At 44.1% G+C, this 11,523-nt stretch overlaps 1 protein-coding gene and 1 long non-coding RNA gene across 4 annotated transcripts; one reads left to right on the top strand and one right to left on the bottom strand.

Moving 5' to 3' along the window:
- Window positions 1-241: 241 nt before the first annotated feature.
- Window positions 242-1,536, bottom strand: LOC118532601 (uncharacterized). The gene is made up of 2 exons (XR_004915790.2): window positions 1,466-1,536; window positions 242-448 (listed from the first exon to the last, which is right to left on the bottom strand). It is a non-coding gene; the product is annotated as an uncharacterized LOC118532601 (long non-coding RNA).
- On the top strand, window positions 816-10,001 carry SERPINB1 (serpin family B member 1). 3 transcript variants are annotated; one of them, XM_036087274.2, is made up of 7 exons: window positions 816-967; window positions 2,233-2,408; window positions 4,437-4,574; window positions 5,217-5,334; window positions 6,311-6,453; window positions 6,556-6,723; window positions 8,654-10,001. In XM_036087274.2, the coding sequence occupies exons 2-7, from the start codon at window positions 2,241-2,243 to the stop codon at window positions 9,053-9,055; spliced, it is 1,137 nt and encodes a 378-aa protein (XP_035943167.1). In that variant the 5' UTR covers window positions 816-967; window positions 2,233-2,240; the 3' UTR covers window positions 9,056-10,001. The 3 variants fall into 3 exon arrangements, with proteins under 3 accessions (XP_035943167.1, XP_035943168.1, XP_035943170.2); XM_036087275.2 differs by lacking the exon at window positions 816-967 and adding an exon at window positions 1,154-1,278; XM_036087277.2 differs by lacking the exon at window positions 816-967 and adding an exon at window positions 1,341-1,548.
- The last annotated feature ends 1,522 nt before the right edge of the window (window positions 10,002-11,523 follow it).

Below are 11,523 nucleotides of genomic sequence, written 5' to 3'. Positions count from 1 at the left end.
TTATAAATAAGTAATCACAGTTGAAAGAAATCTACTAATCTATTCACACTATATTATCCATACTAATAAAACAATAGGATTTTTTCCTTTGTCCCCCTTACATGTTGAGATTTAAAAAAAAAAAAAAACAGGGGAGAAGTTTCATGGACTGAGAATTATTTCATACCCTCGAACACCATAAATTTTGGTGAAATTACATACCTGGACCTTTAAAGGGAGAAACAGACAAAAAACCCACAGAAATAGTTATTGCCTTTACTATTCAACCACAGTCATTCTATTTCAAGAGTACAGGAAGAAAAACTGGTGAGTCTACATTTTTGTCTAGTGGGTAAGCAATCCTTCCTGGCTCACAGATGTGAGTTATCATGGTGTGTGGTGCGTGACGACTCAGCTGGTGTGGTCATCACCTGTGAGGGAGGTACTGGAACGGAGTCCACTTTGGTACCTGAAAGACAGTGACGGCAAGGATGTGGTTTGGGACGGACTTTGTCTTCTCTTATTCTGGAGGCCCCTTTTGTGTCCTATGCAAGAGGTCCCAAATTAGTTTCCCCCACCAAAAGATAAATAAACAAATAACCTCCGAGTTTGGAGTATATCATACATAGATGGGATTCGAAGGGGCTAGTTTGCCCTGTAAGAGGTGACACTATAATCATCGCAGTCATTCACATCTTAGTAAGAAATATTCCATCAGATCCTTGCCAGGGATCTGACTTTGCCTAGAACTCAGAAAGGGGCTGAAAGGAGGACGCTGCGCGGAGCCCTCATCCATCTCGGCTTCTACGAGGCCAAGCCTCCAAGCCCAGACTCCCAGGAAGTCCTGGGGGGAAGGGCCAAGGCCCTGCCCGCCGCCCGCCCGAGGCCTGCCTGGGCGACACTCCCCTTCCGCAGCTATAAGGGCCTCGGGCCGCAGCGCTTCTTCCCACACCTCGCGCCGCCCGGAGCCCGTCCAAGCGCGGAGCCGGTAAGGCGGGGCCCGGGCGCCGTGGGGAGGTGGGCCGGGCGGGACAGGCCAGCCGGGGCTCCATCGGCGGCGCCGAGCCCCGGGTGCCGAGAGATCACCGCAGCCCGGCCGGTGCGCGCGGACTGCTGCCTGCGCGGCCCCCTACCCTGCGCAGCGCCCCCGCCGCCCCGCCCCGCGCCCCGGACGCCGCCGCCCCCGCCGTGCGCCCCGCGCCCCTGGGAGCCCCGGATACCCCGGCACCGCGTCCGGGGCGCTAGGCCGGGCGGGCCTGCGGGGGAGCTGGGTTCCTCGGGGCGTGGCGCCTGGAATCGGTATGGGCCGGGATCAGAATGTTTTTCTTCCTGTTCTCCCTTCTTGCCTGAGCTGTTCGTGGCAGTTTCCAGGCAGCCCAGGCCCGGGCCGGAGGAGCCCGCTTCTCCTTTCTGCGACTGGAGGAAGGGAAAGGAGGCCAGATGAGAGAGAGGTTTATCAGCAACAATAATGTAGCTTATTCCTTACCCGCTAAGCAGCCAGCCCAGCTAGTCGTCTTCCTGGCCTCTCTGTGGGGACATTAATTAAGGCTCTGGGAGAAGTCATGAGGGGTAAGTGGGTGGCTAAGCTGAGATCGAAGGCCAGGTGCACCCAACTGTTGCAGGGGTGACCGAGAGGATGCTGTCACCTTCTCCCTGTCGGGCTGCCCGGGCCTAACCCTGGGACCTGCGGTGGGTTCTTAAGCTCTCACATCCAACACTAGCTAGAGAGACTTGGGACTCTCAACCTCGGGAAGCGTTAGACTGAATCTCAATAATGAGGACAACTGCATTTACTTAAGTGGAATTTGCTTTAGTGCCTGGGTAGGTAGTTAGGATTTTCTAGTAGAAACATTCTTATTTCAGGTAAATATGGACAATGGATTCATTGCCCAGATGAATCAGAGACTTGAACCAAAGGTGCACAGAAAGTCGTGTGCCCCTAAATTTAGCAGGAGAGGCTCAGTGTGGACCCCTCCTCAGACTCACCTGTCTGCGAGGTCAGAGCCCTTTAGGATGCCCTAGGTCCTGTGTCCCTGCTAAACCCCTGGCCGGTCATTCCCAGTCCCACATTCGTGTGCATGGGAAGTGTCTTGTCCCCCTGAAAAGAGAGAGAGAGAGAGAGTACAAGTTCTAGGATGTTTCAGGGTGTTCCAGGGTGGCTGGCACCAGCTGAGGAAGAGATGGGGACATGCGGGTTGCCTCGTTTGCTGGTGCGGGCAGTGGGCAGCTCGGGGCCTCTGTTCTGTGTTGTAGCCTTCACCATGGAGCAGCTGAGCACAGCCAACACCCATTTCGCCGTGGACCTGTTCCGCGCTTTGAATAAGGACAATCCTACTGGGAACATCTTCATCTCTCCCTTCAGCATTTCATCAGCGCTGGCCATGATCTTTCTGGGGACTCGAGGCAATACTGCAGCGCAGGTGTCCAGGGTCAGTAGAAACGAACAAGAACAGCCTGCTTTCCCTTGCGTCTCCTTGCTAATGTCAAGTCTGTACTGAGAACTTGTGCGTTTGAGCTTACAGTGTGTGTGTGTGTGTGTGTGTGTTTAAGATTTTATTTGAGAGAGAGTGAGTGAGGGTGGGGGGAGGGCAGAGGGAGAAGCAGGCTCCCCGCTGAGCAGGGAGCCCGATGCACAATCCATTCGTATGCAGGCTTTCCTTCATGATCAAGTCTTTACCGAGCACCTGCTATGTGCCAGGCAGTTTTTTGTGTGGCTGAGGGTAGGGCAGTGAGGAAAGCTGACGAAACCCCTGCGGTGTGCCTGTCGCTTGACAGCTTTCCTGTAAGCCATAGCATCTCTTCCTGGACGAGGATTTTCCAGTATCTGCTTTGCATGTGATGACCCGCCACTGGTAAATAAAGCCTGTCTATGGAATGCTACTTTTGAGCATAATGACACATAGGAAACGCACCACCGCGGAGAAGTTGGCGATGGCGCCCTTTGGAGGGGACAAAGCGGGTGTGTGATTGCGAATTGCCTCCGCCTAGCCCTGGGCCTGGCACTGAGTGTGGTTGTGAGGGCTGTGACACGGCGTGCCAGTGTGAGCGGGAAGGCCCCGCGGGGAGGGAGGGGTGAAGCCCGGCCGCTGCGGGGGCGGGGCCAGGCCCTTGTGGGTGTGGCGGCAGGAGGAGAAGCGCGATGCCCAGCCTTCCTCCTGTCCTTAGCGGGGGTGCAGGGCACTTCTGTGCTAGGTATTCTTTCCTTCTGAGAGGAGAACTCTGGCTTTCCTTGGAATCTAGGGAAAAGGAGTACCAAGAGTGAAGGGCTTCCTAAGGTACCAGTCATAAAGTACATGGCACCTGCCGCTAGGGAAGATCCAGCCCTGGATTCTAGTTTATGGACTGTTCCAGCTGCAGAGCTTCTATTACTGTACTTGGTGGAGAACCAGCCCTCTTCATCATTGCAGATATGAAAGCATTTTAAAATTTTCAAAAATCTACTTTTTTTTTTTTACCCCCTGGTACTAATTGTTAGTTGCTCCTTGCAGGGTAATACCAGCTTTTATTTATTTATTTATTTATTTATTTGAGAGAGAGAGGACGTGCAGGAGCAGGGGGAGATGCAGAGGGAGAGGGAGAAGCAGACCCCCGCTGAACAGGGAGCCCTACTCAGGGCTCAATCCCGGGACTCCAGGATCAGGGCCCAAGCCGAAAGCAGACACTTAACTGACTGAGCCACTCAGGGACCCCCTATCAGCTCCTATCTTGAGGCTTTCTTTATGCCTTCAGCAAAGAATAGTTTTAAGGTCCTCCCCCACCCCTATTTCCATTGAAGCAGATTGATCATGGCAACTAGGCAAACATTCCATATCTTGGTGAGTAACTGAACTTTGTACACTGTATAGGTTTGTTTTTTGTGTCTTAAAAGCAAAGAACGAGCCCAGGCCTCATAAAACCATAAAGGGACTCTTGGTTTGTAACTGATACATGAGGAATTAAACTTTTGCCAAATGTTAACTTTAAAGAAGTTATTTTCAAATAAGTGAGTTACTGATGCTAATAGTATAATAAAAAATTCCTCTACCTGTAATATCTTTGTGTTCCTGCATAGCTCATGATTCTTATTTTTACTGTTTATTTCTGAGAACTTTCAGTGAAATTATATTAGATGCAAGATAAGCCCACGAACATACCATTTATGATTTTCTGTGGGACAGAAGCAGACTTGTATAAACATTTAGTTTATTAACCACTCATACTGTAGAACTAGAATTATAACAAAAAGTGGTGTAAAAGCAGTTTCTAATGTTGTAATTATAGTGTCTCACAATGCTACACATTTTGGATTCTCTATTATTTGTTCACCTATGAGAAATTAATAAAATATTGGGCTACGGATCATGAATAATTGGTAAAAAAAAAAACACATTAGCTTAATTTGATGGAAGCAAATGCCAAGGAATCACCTTATAATTTCAAAATAAGTGGTTATAGAAAGAATGTTTTCTTTATTTTAGACTCTTCATTTTGATATGGTTGAGGAGATTCATTCAAGATTTCAGAGTCTGAATGCTGATATCAACAAACGTGGAGCTTCCTATATCCTGAAACTTGCTAATAGGTTATATGGAGAGAAGACGTATAATTTCCTCCCTGTAAGTACTTTGCACTTCCTGTTCAAAAACTCACTAGACAGAGCAGATTTTTTTTCTAGCATAACCAAGTCATAGAAATCAGTTTTAATTTTTATAGAAATTCAGAAAAATGTTACAGAATGAAAACATAAGACAGACAGGACTCCCATTAATTGACGTGGCTTCATTTTATAGTCTTCACAGTGAAAATATCGATCCTGGCTGTTTTACCAAAGCAAGACTGAATTCCATAGTTCATTTCCAAGTACAATCAGTATTTGCTTATTTATGAAAATGTTAGCCAAACGTTGGAAAAGAATTGGTAAATTTTACACAAACACCCAAACTACTGAACTATACATTAAAAAATGGTTAGGATGGTAAATTTAATGTTATGTGGCTTTTTTACCATAATAAAAAAGTATAAAGTTAGAATTTTTTTTGTTATAGTGCAATTTGTACCTTTTAGGACCATTTCTGCTTAAAAAAAACTATCTCTGTGTGTAATAGGAGTTATTCATGATATTCCCCCCCTTTTTAAAATTTTTTATTGTTATGTTAATCACCATACATTACATCATTAGTTTTTGATGTAGTGTTCCATGATTCATTGTTTGTGTGTAACACCCAGTGCTCCATCCCTCCCCCCTTTTTTTTAAACAGGAGTTCCTAACTTCAACTCAGAAAATGTATGGTGCTGAACTGGCCAGTGTGGATTTTCAGCAAGCCTCTGAAGATGCGAGGAAGGTGATTAATGAGTGGGTCAAAGGGCAGACGGAAGGTAAGAGACCAGGCAGAAAGTAATTATTACACACTGATGTTCACCTGCCAGGTGCCCCACCTGCATCTGATTGCCTCTCCCTTTTTCCTGTTTCCTCATCCTGACCCTGGGAATCCTGGAGTTCACCCTGGGAATGAACTCTGCACCACCCAGTTGGACAGTGTTCACATGTAGAAATTCTTCACAGAGGAAACGTCAGCATGATTTAACTGAAGCAGCTAAATACGTTTCCCCCCATAAGTTCCCAAAACTACATTGTAAAATGAAAGCTCACCTTGAATGTAGAATAAAAGGGATAAAAAATTTGAGGGAAATCCAGCCTGGCCCCGATTATTTCACATGCTCATGGAAAGAAATACCCTAATACTTGCGAATGAATACTCATGAATCTCTGTGGTCATAAATAATTTTTGTCCACTTCTCATCTAAGAAATCAGGGATGGTAGCTGGGACTGTCGAGCACAACTGTCCCTAACCTGGTCGTGGGAGGAGTCAGGGCAGCTGCAGAACACCTGTCTTCCCCACAAAGAATTGTTCATGGCCATGCTCTGGTCAAGGGTGGATCCCGTGTTTCAGGGGAGTACTTGTCCTACCTTTTGCATATTTACTAAAATCTTTTTTTTTTTTTTTTTGTGAGAGTAGGCTTCTACTTAGAGGATTTGAAAAAGTGATTTACTAGTGAGTAAAAATATTTTGTATTTTTACAGGATATTTTTTTTTCCTGAAAAAGAATGGTCATTCACAAAGTAAAGCTCATTGTTTACCATACAAATTTCCTGTTTTAAACTGTTAGCCCTTTACTTGGATTATTTAAAGTAGAAACACGCTGATAGGGCTTTCCTAACTTAATACTATGTGAAAGGAAAATCAAGTACAGAATATGCTTTTGGATTGCATTTCATTGCTAATCAAATGTCAGTTCCAATTTGGAATTCTGATATGTGGATTTTTAAAGAAGCTAACTTTATCATTTTAGGGAAAATTCCAGAACTGTTGGCTGCAGGTACGGTTGACAGCATGACTAAACTCGTGCTGGTGAATGCCATCTATTTCAAAGGCAGCTGGGAGGATGAGTTCATAAAGGAAGCCACTGCCGATACACCATTCCGGTTGAATAAGGTAAGGTGAGGTAAATGCCTAAACTTGCTCTTCGCTCGAAGAGAACGCAGATAAAAACGTGAGTGATTTGTTTTTGTTTTTTTTTTTTTTCCAACTGTTCAGAAAAACAAAAAGACCGTGAAAATGATGTATCAGAAGAAGAAATTCCCATTTGGCTACATCCAGGACCTTAAGTGCCGGGTGCTGGAACTGCCTTACCGGGGCAAGGAGCTCAGCATGATCATCCTGCTGCCAGATGACATTGAGGATGAGTCCACGGGTCTCAAGAAGGTAACAGCTCCCAGCTTCACGCTTCATGTCTCCTCCCGCTGTACCCATTCTGCCTTGCGTGGTAGTGGTTGGTGGTGCTGGCGGTCGGTGCTTCGTATGTGTTTACGGATGTTACCTCCCTTTCCAGTGCTCTGTCATTCTTTTGTCAAGTAGCTCATGGACATTACTACTCCAAAGCCCTAAGTTTACATTTTCAGCTACTGTCGGGGAACAGTTGTGGTGGAGAACATCTAAAGACGTGTGCTCCATGTTGGGCGCCTGGGTGGCTCAGTTGGTTAAGCGACTGCCTTCGGCTCAGGTCATGATCCTGGAGTCCCTGGATCGAGTCCCGCATCGGGCTCCCTGCTCGGCAGGGAGCCTGCTTCTCCCTATGACCCTCACCCCTCTCATGTGCTCTCTCTCTCTCATTCTCTCTGTCTCAAATAAATAAAAAAAAAAAAAAAAAAAAAAAAAAAAAAAAAGACGTGTGCTCCATGTAACATGGGTCAGTGGCAGCTCATGGAAACTCTCTTAGAAGAACTTTAGGGGAAAGTGCAATAAAATGAAGCTGTTTTATTAAAACGAATTTTTTCAAAATTAAAAATCCCAAAACATTATAGTACCTAAGTTTCATCGTGTGCTATAAAACCCTATTACACTGCTCATCCTTGCTGCAATTCATGTAGGTTGTGAATTAAATTTCCAATAGCTGCAAAATAGAAAAAGACTCATGTGACATGTTGGCTTGAGCGCTCAGGCTGTCTCCGAACAGGAGCCTCGTATGAGGTTCCTATTCTGTGTCATTTAAGGGCTATGTCATGTCTTGCCAGGGCTCAGACTAGGCAAAACCGTGAAGATTATGGTTTGTCAGGGTGCCCGAGTGGCTCAGTCGGTGAAGCGTCCGACTCTTGATTTCAGCTCAGGTCACGATCTCAGGGTTGTGAGATCGAGCCCTGCATCAGGCTCTCCGCTCAGTATGGAGTCTGCTTGAGATTCTCTCTCTCCCCCTCCACCCCAACCCTCTAAATAAATAAATAAAATCTTAAAAAAAAAAAAAAAAATTATGGTTTTTCTTCAGTGTCTCTAGGCTGCTGAGTGGTTTTTCGCTACCCTGTCCCTGATCAAACTTGCTTTTAGGAAGGGGTCTAATGTTAGCCATTTCCACGTATAGGGTATGTATTAGAATCGACGTGTTCCTTCTCTTTGTCTCTTTCTCTGATTATAAAAAGAAAGTCTGTAGCCTCCTGAAAAGAACACTCAGCATCAGTAGAGCAAGTGGGTAATGGTTCTGCTCTAGTCCAACAGCAGTAGTGGTAAGAGCATGAGAACAGCTTCTATTTATGTAGCACCCACTGGTGCCCAGCACTTTATGTATGTCGACTAAGTTAATACTCACACAGTGCGATAAGGTGGGCGCTCATATTACTCCCTTTTTAATGAGGAACGAGGTCTTTTTCTATTTTTACCTAGAAGCTAAGTCTACTAGAGATTTCTTCTGCTCTGTGAGGTTCACAGATAACCACTGTGATCAGTGGGGTTCAGAATAAATAGAAGAAAGCTTTTAAATTCTCCCTTGTACCCCTTGACTAATTAGGTAATACAGTCATCATGGCCTATCACAGTAAGCTGGTGTGGTAGGGGCTTAGTAAGTCCTGGGAGGATGGATCGGTGGGGTGGATGAGTGTATGGTAGGGAGGAGAATGGATACTTGATGGACCCAATATCCAGAGTCCCTGCACTTGGGCCCTTGATGGCCTGGAACACAGATCTGTTCTATTATCACCAATCCCTGGAAAGAAATGACATCTTCCAAATGGAATCTGTTTTGGCACAAGACACAGAGGAGACTAATTAGCAACTGATATAATGGGTCCATTCATTTCAATAATCCTTTTTAGTTTACTTACGTAAAATTGTTCTCACCTCTTCTTTTTGCCCATTGGCATTCCAGATTGAGGAAGAGTTGACTCTGGAAAAACTGCGTGAGTGGACCAAAGCTGAGAATCTGGACCACGTTGAAGTCAACGTCCACTTGCCCAAGTTCAAGCTGGAGGAGAGCTACGACCTCAACTCCCACCTGGCCCACCTGGGGGTACAGGATCTCTTTAGTCGCAAGGCTGATCTGTCTGGCATGTCAGGAGCCAGGGATCTTTTCATATCAAAAATTGTCCACAAGTCCTTTGTGGAAGTGAATGAAGAGGGCACAGAGGCGGCGGCGGCCACCGCGGGTATAGCCACCTTTGCCATGCTGGTGCACGAGGAGAACTTTGTTGCCGACCATCCGTTCATTTTCTTCATTCGGCACAATCCCTCATCTAACATCCTGTTCTTGGGCAGATTTTCTTCCCCTTAGAGACTGGAAATACAAGGTCAAGCTTAGAGCTTTATTACCTGCACTTTTAATGGTGGCGGTTTTCACACGTCTTTGCCAATACCACGACCATCCCTAAGCAGATCTTCAGTTTCCCTTGTCAGTTCAGCTCTTTACTGTTTACATACACCCATGAACTTTGGCACAGGTATCTATTTTCCTATTTTTTTTTTTTTATATTGACTAAGTCCAGTGATTACTTTTGAATGCAAGTCCAAAAAAAAAAAAAAAAAAGCAAGAAATCAGATGTGTAGATTCTTGGCAACATAGTAGTCTATGAAGTTGCTATGTTCTCCTGATAGCCAAAGGAAACATGATAATTCTGTAATTTACTTTACAGATAGAATTTTGGAAGCCCAAATAGACACTGATTGTAGAAGGGAGGCTTAAAAATGGTTATTCAATTGAAATATAGAGCCTCAATTAAGGGCCTGGGTTATGAAGACAAACTTGCCTTGGCCAATATTTCTCATCCCTTATTCTACAAGATTAGTATTTTTGGTTGTTGTTCTTATTCTTTCAAACTGTTGAAGAGCCATATGGTGATAGCCTGCCTTCCCCTTTTTGTTCTCCTTTATCCTACCTGATGTGGCGTTTGTGTGGGATCACATGGAGTCAAGAAGTAGGTGTCTTATAATAAAAGATGCCAAGAGATGACAGAAAGAATAATGTAGTGGGAGACACTGTTAAGCAAAGAGGGGGGTGTTAACCGTCTTCTTGCATGTTTTCTGATGAAGGTTCTTGACTTTCATCATGTGATGCAGGTTTTTGTGGCAATGGGATGGCTTTATGCAGTGCTGTGGGGGGAGGTGGGGGGTGGACTCTGATTAATATATATGTACTCCTTGGAACGAGGCTTGAAATGCTGCATTTTCTTGTTCCCACAAAACTAGTGGGTTGGTTAATAAATTTTCCTAAGATTCTACAAGCCAGACTGATCTCAGTCCTCTTCTTGTTCTCTTGGATCTTAGACAAGCCAAGAATAAAACAGGTAGTTCTTGGCCTGAAAGTACTGATGTCCGTGATGATAGTAAGATAGTCCTCAGAATAAAAACAACATTTTGGCAAATCTGTTGTGGGAAAGCTTTCCTTCCTTCTTTTCTTCTTCTGGAAGGAAATAGGGTAAAAACTCTAAAGTCCTTGCATTGTCTGGGAAGAGAATAAAAGTACAATTACAATTACATTCTATTTTGATAAGTCAAGGGTGCGTGTTGTATAGTGTAAGGTAACCACTAGAAGAAGAGTGAAAGGATTTATAACTTTGAAAATAAACCAAAGAGAAAAAGGGAATACCAAAAAATAAACCATCAATCCAAAAAGAGGAAAGAAGAAAGAGAGAAAGGTACACAAAGCAGGCATGACAAATACCAAGATGGTATATTAAACTCCAAATATCTAAGTAACTACCTAAAATGCAAATTGGCTAACAGTGCCAGTTAAAAGACAAAGATGGTTAGGCTTGACAAAATACTATCTGGTATTTACAGGAAATATGTCTATAACATAAAAATAGAGTTTGAAAGGAAAAGAATGGAAAAGATATATGGTACAAATACCATAGAAATAGATATAAGCTACAGATATTTTTGGTGGAACATGGTAAGTGGTTCTAGTATTTATACAACAAAGTAAATGACCAAGAATATCCGAGACAGTCTTGCAGAAGAACGAGGTGAGAAGACATACCTCATTGAATTGAGATTTATTCTAATTAATATCAATGCCCTCTTTTACTCTGAAAATTGAATCAATTTGGATAATAATGAACGTGGCACTTCAAAGTTGAGAGTGAAGGGAGAAAATTTTCAATCAATCAGTTGTTCTGGGATATTTGGGAATGCACATGGAAAACAGTTCAAGTTGATTTCTGCCTTGAACTTAAATATTAATACCAGCTGGACTTAAACTGTGAGAGCAAAACAATAAAATTTTTAGAAGGTCATATACAAATATATGTTCGTGAACTTGTGATTTCCTAACAGGACACATAGACACACACAATATTTGGTTAAATTCATTTCTAGACACTTGGACATTTTTTATGACAAATTGGGCCAAGAGAAAATTAAGAACTTCAGTCCTGTATCACACCCCACTGAGGGTGAAGAGCCGAGCCTCAGGATAGTTGATATAGGCCAGTGCTCCCAGGAGAGAACATCTTAGTAGTGATTCTGAGAGAATGTCTCCAAAGGCAGGGTTCCAAGTCTGGAGCCTTTCCCTCTTTATCTCCCAGGCTAGAACTAAAAAAAATACTGTTAGGGCAGCCAGACCTTGTGAAGGTACCAGCTTCAGAGAACGGGCTTCCAAGTATCTTCAGAGTTTTTATATATCAGAAACGCTGTCTTAGATTACCCAAAGAAACTGGCAGCCCATCTGGAAGAAGTAAAGAAGGGGAATCTGGTTGGATATTACAGAATCAAGAGGGCTTTTAAGTTCATCAAAAGTCAAAT

The sequence above is a fragment of the Halichoerus grypus genome, chromosome 9, assembly GCF_964656455.1.
Source record: "Halichoerus grypus chromosome 9, mHalGry1.hap1.1, whole genome shotgun sequence".
NCBI classification, from domain to species: domain Eukaryota; kingdom Metazoa; phylum Chordata; class Mammalia; order Carnivora; family Phocidae; genus Halichoerus; species Halichoerus grypus.
Note: the sequence above shows the minus strand (reverse complement) of the source record. Positions and strands in the feature narration are given on the sequence as shown.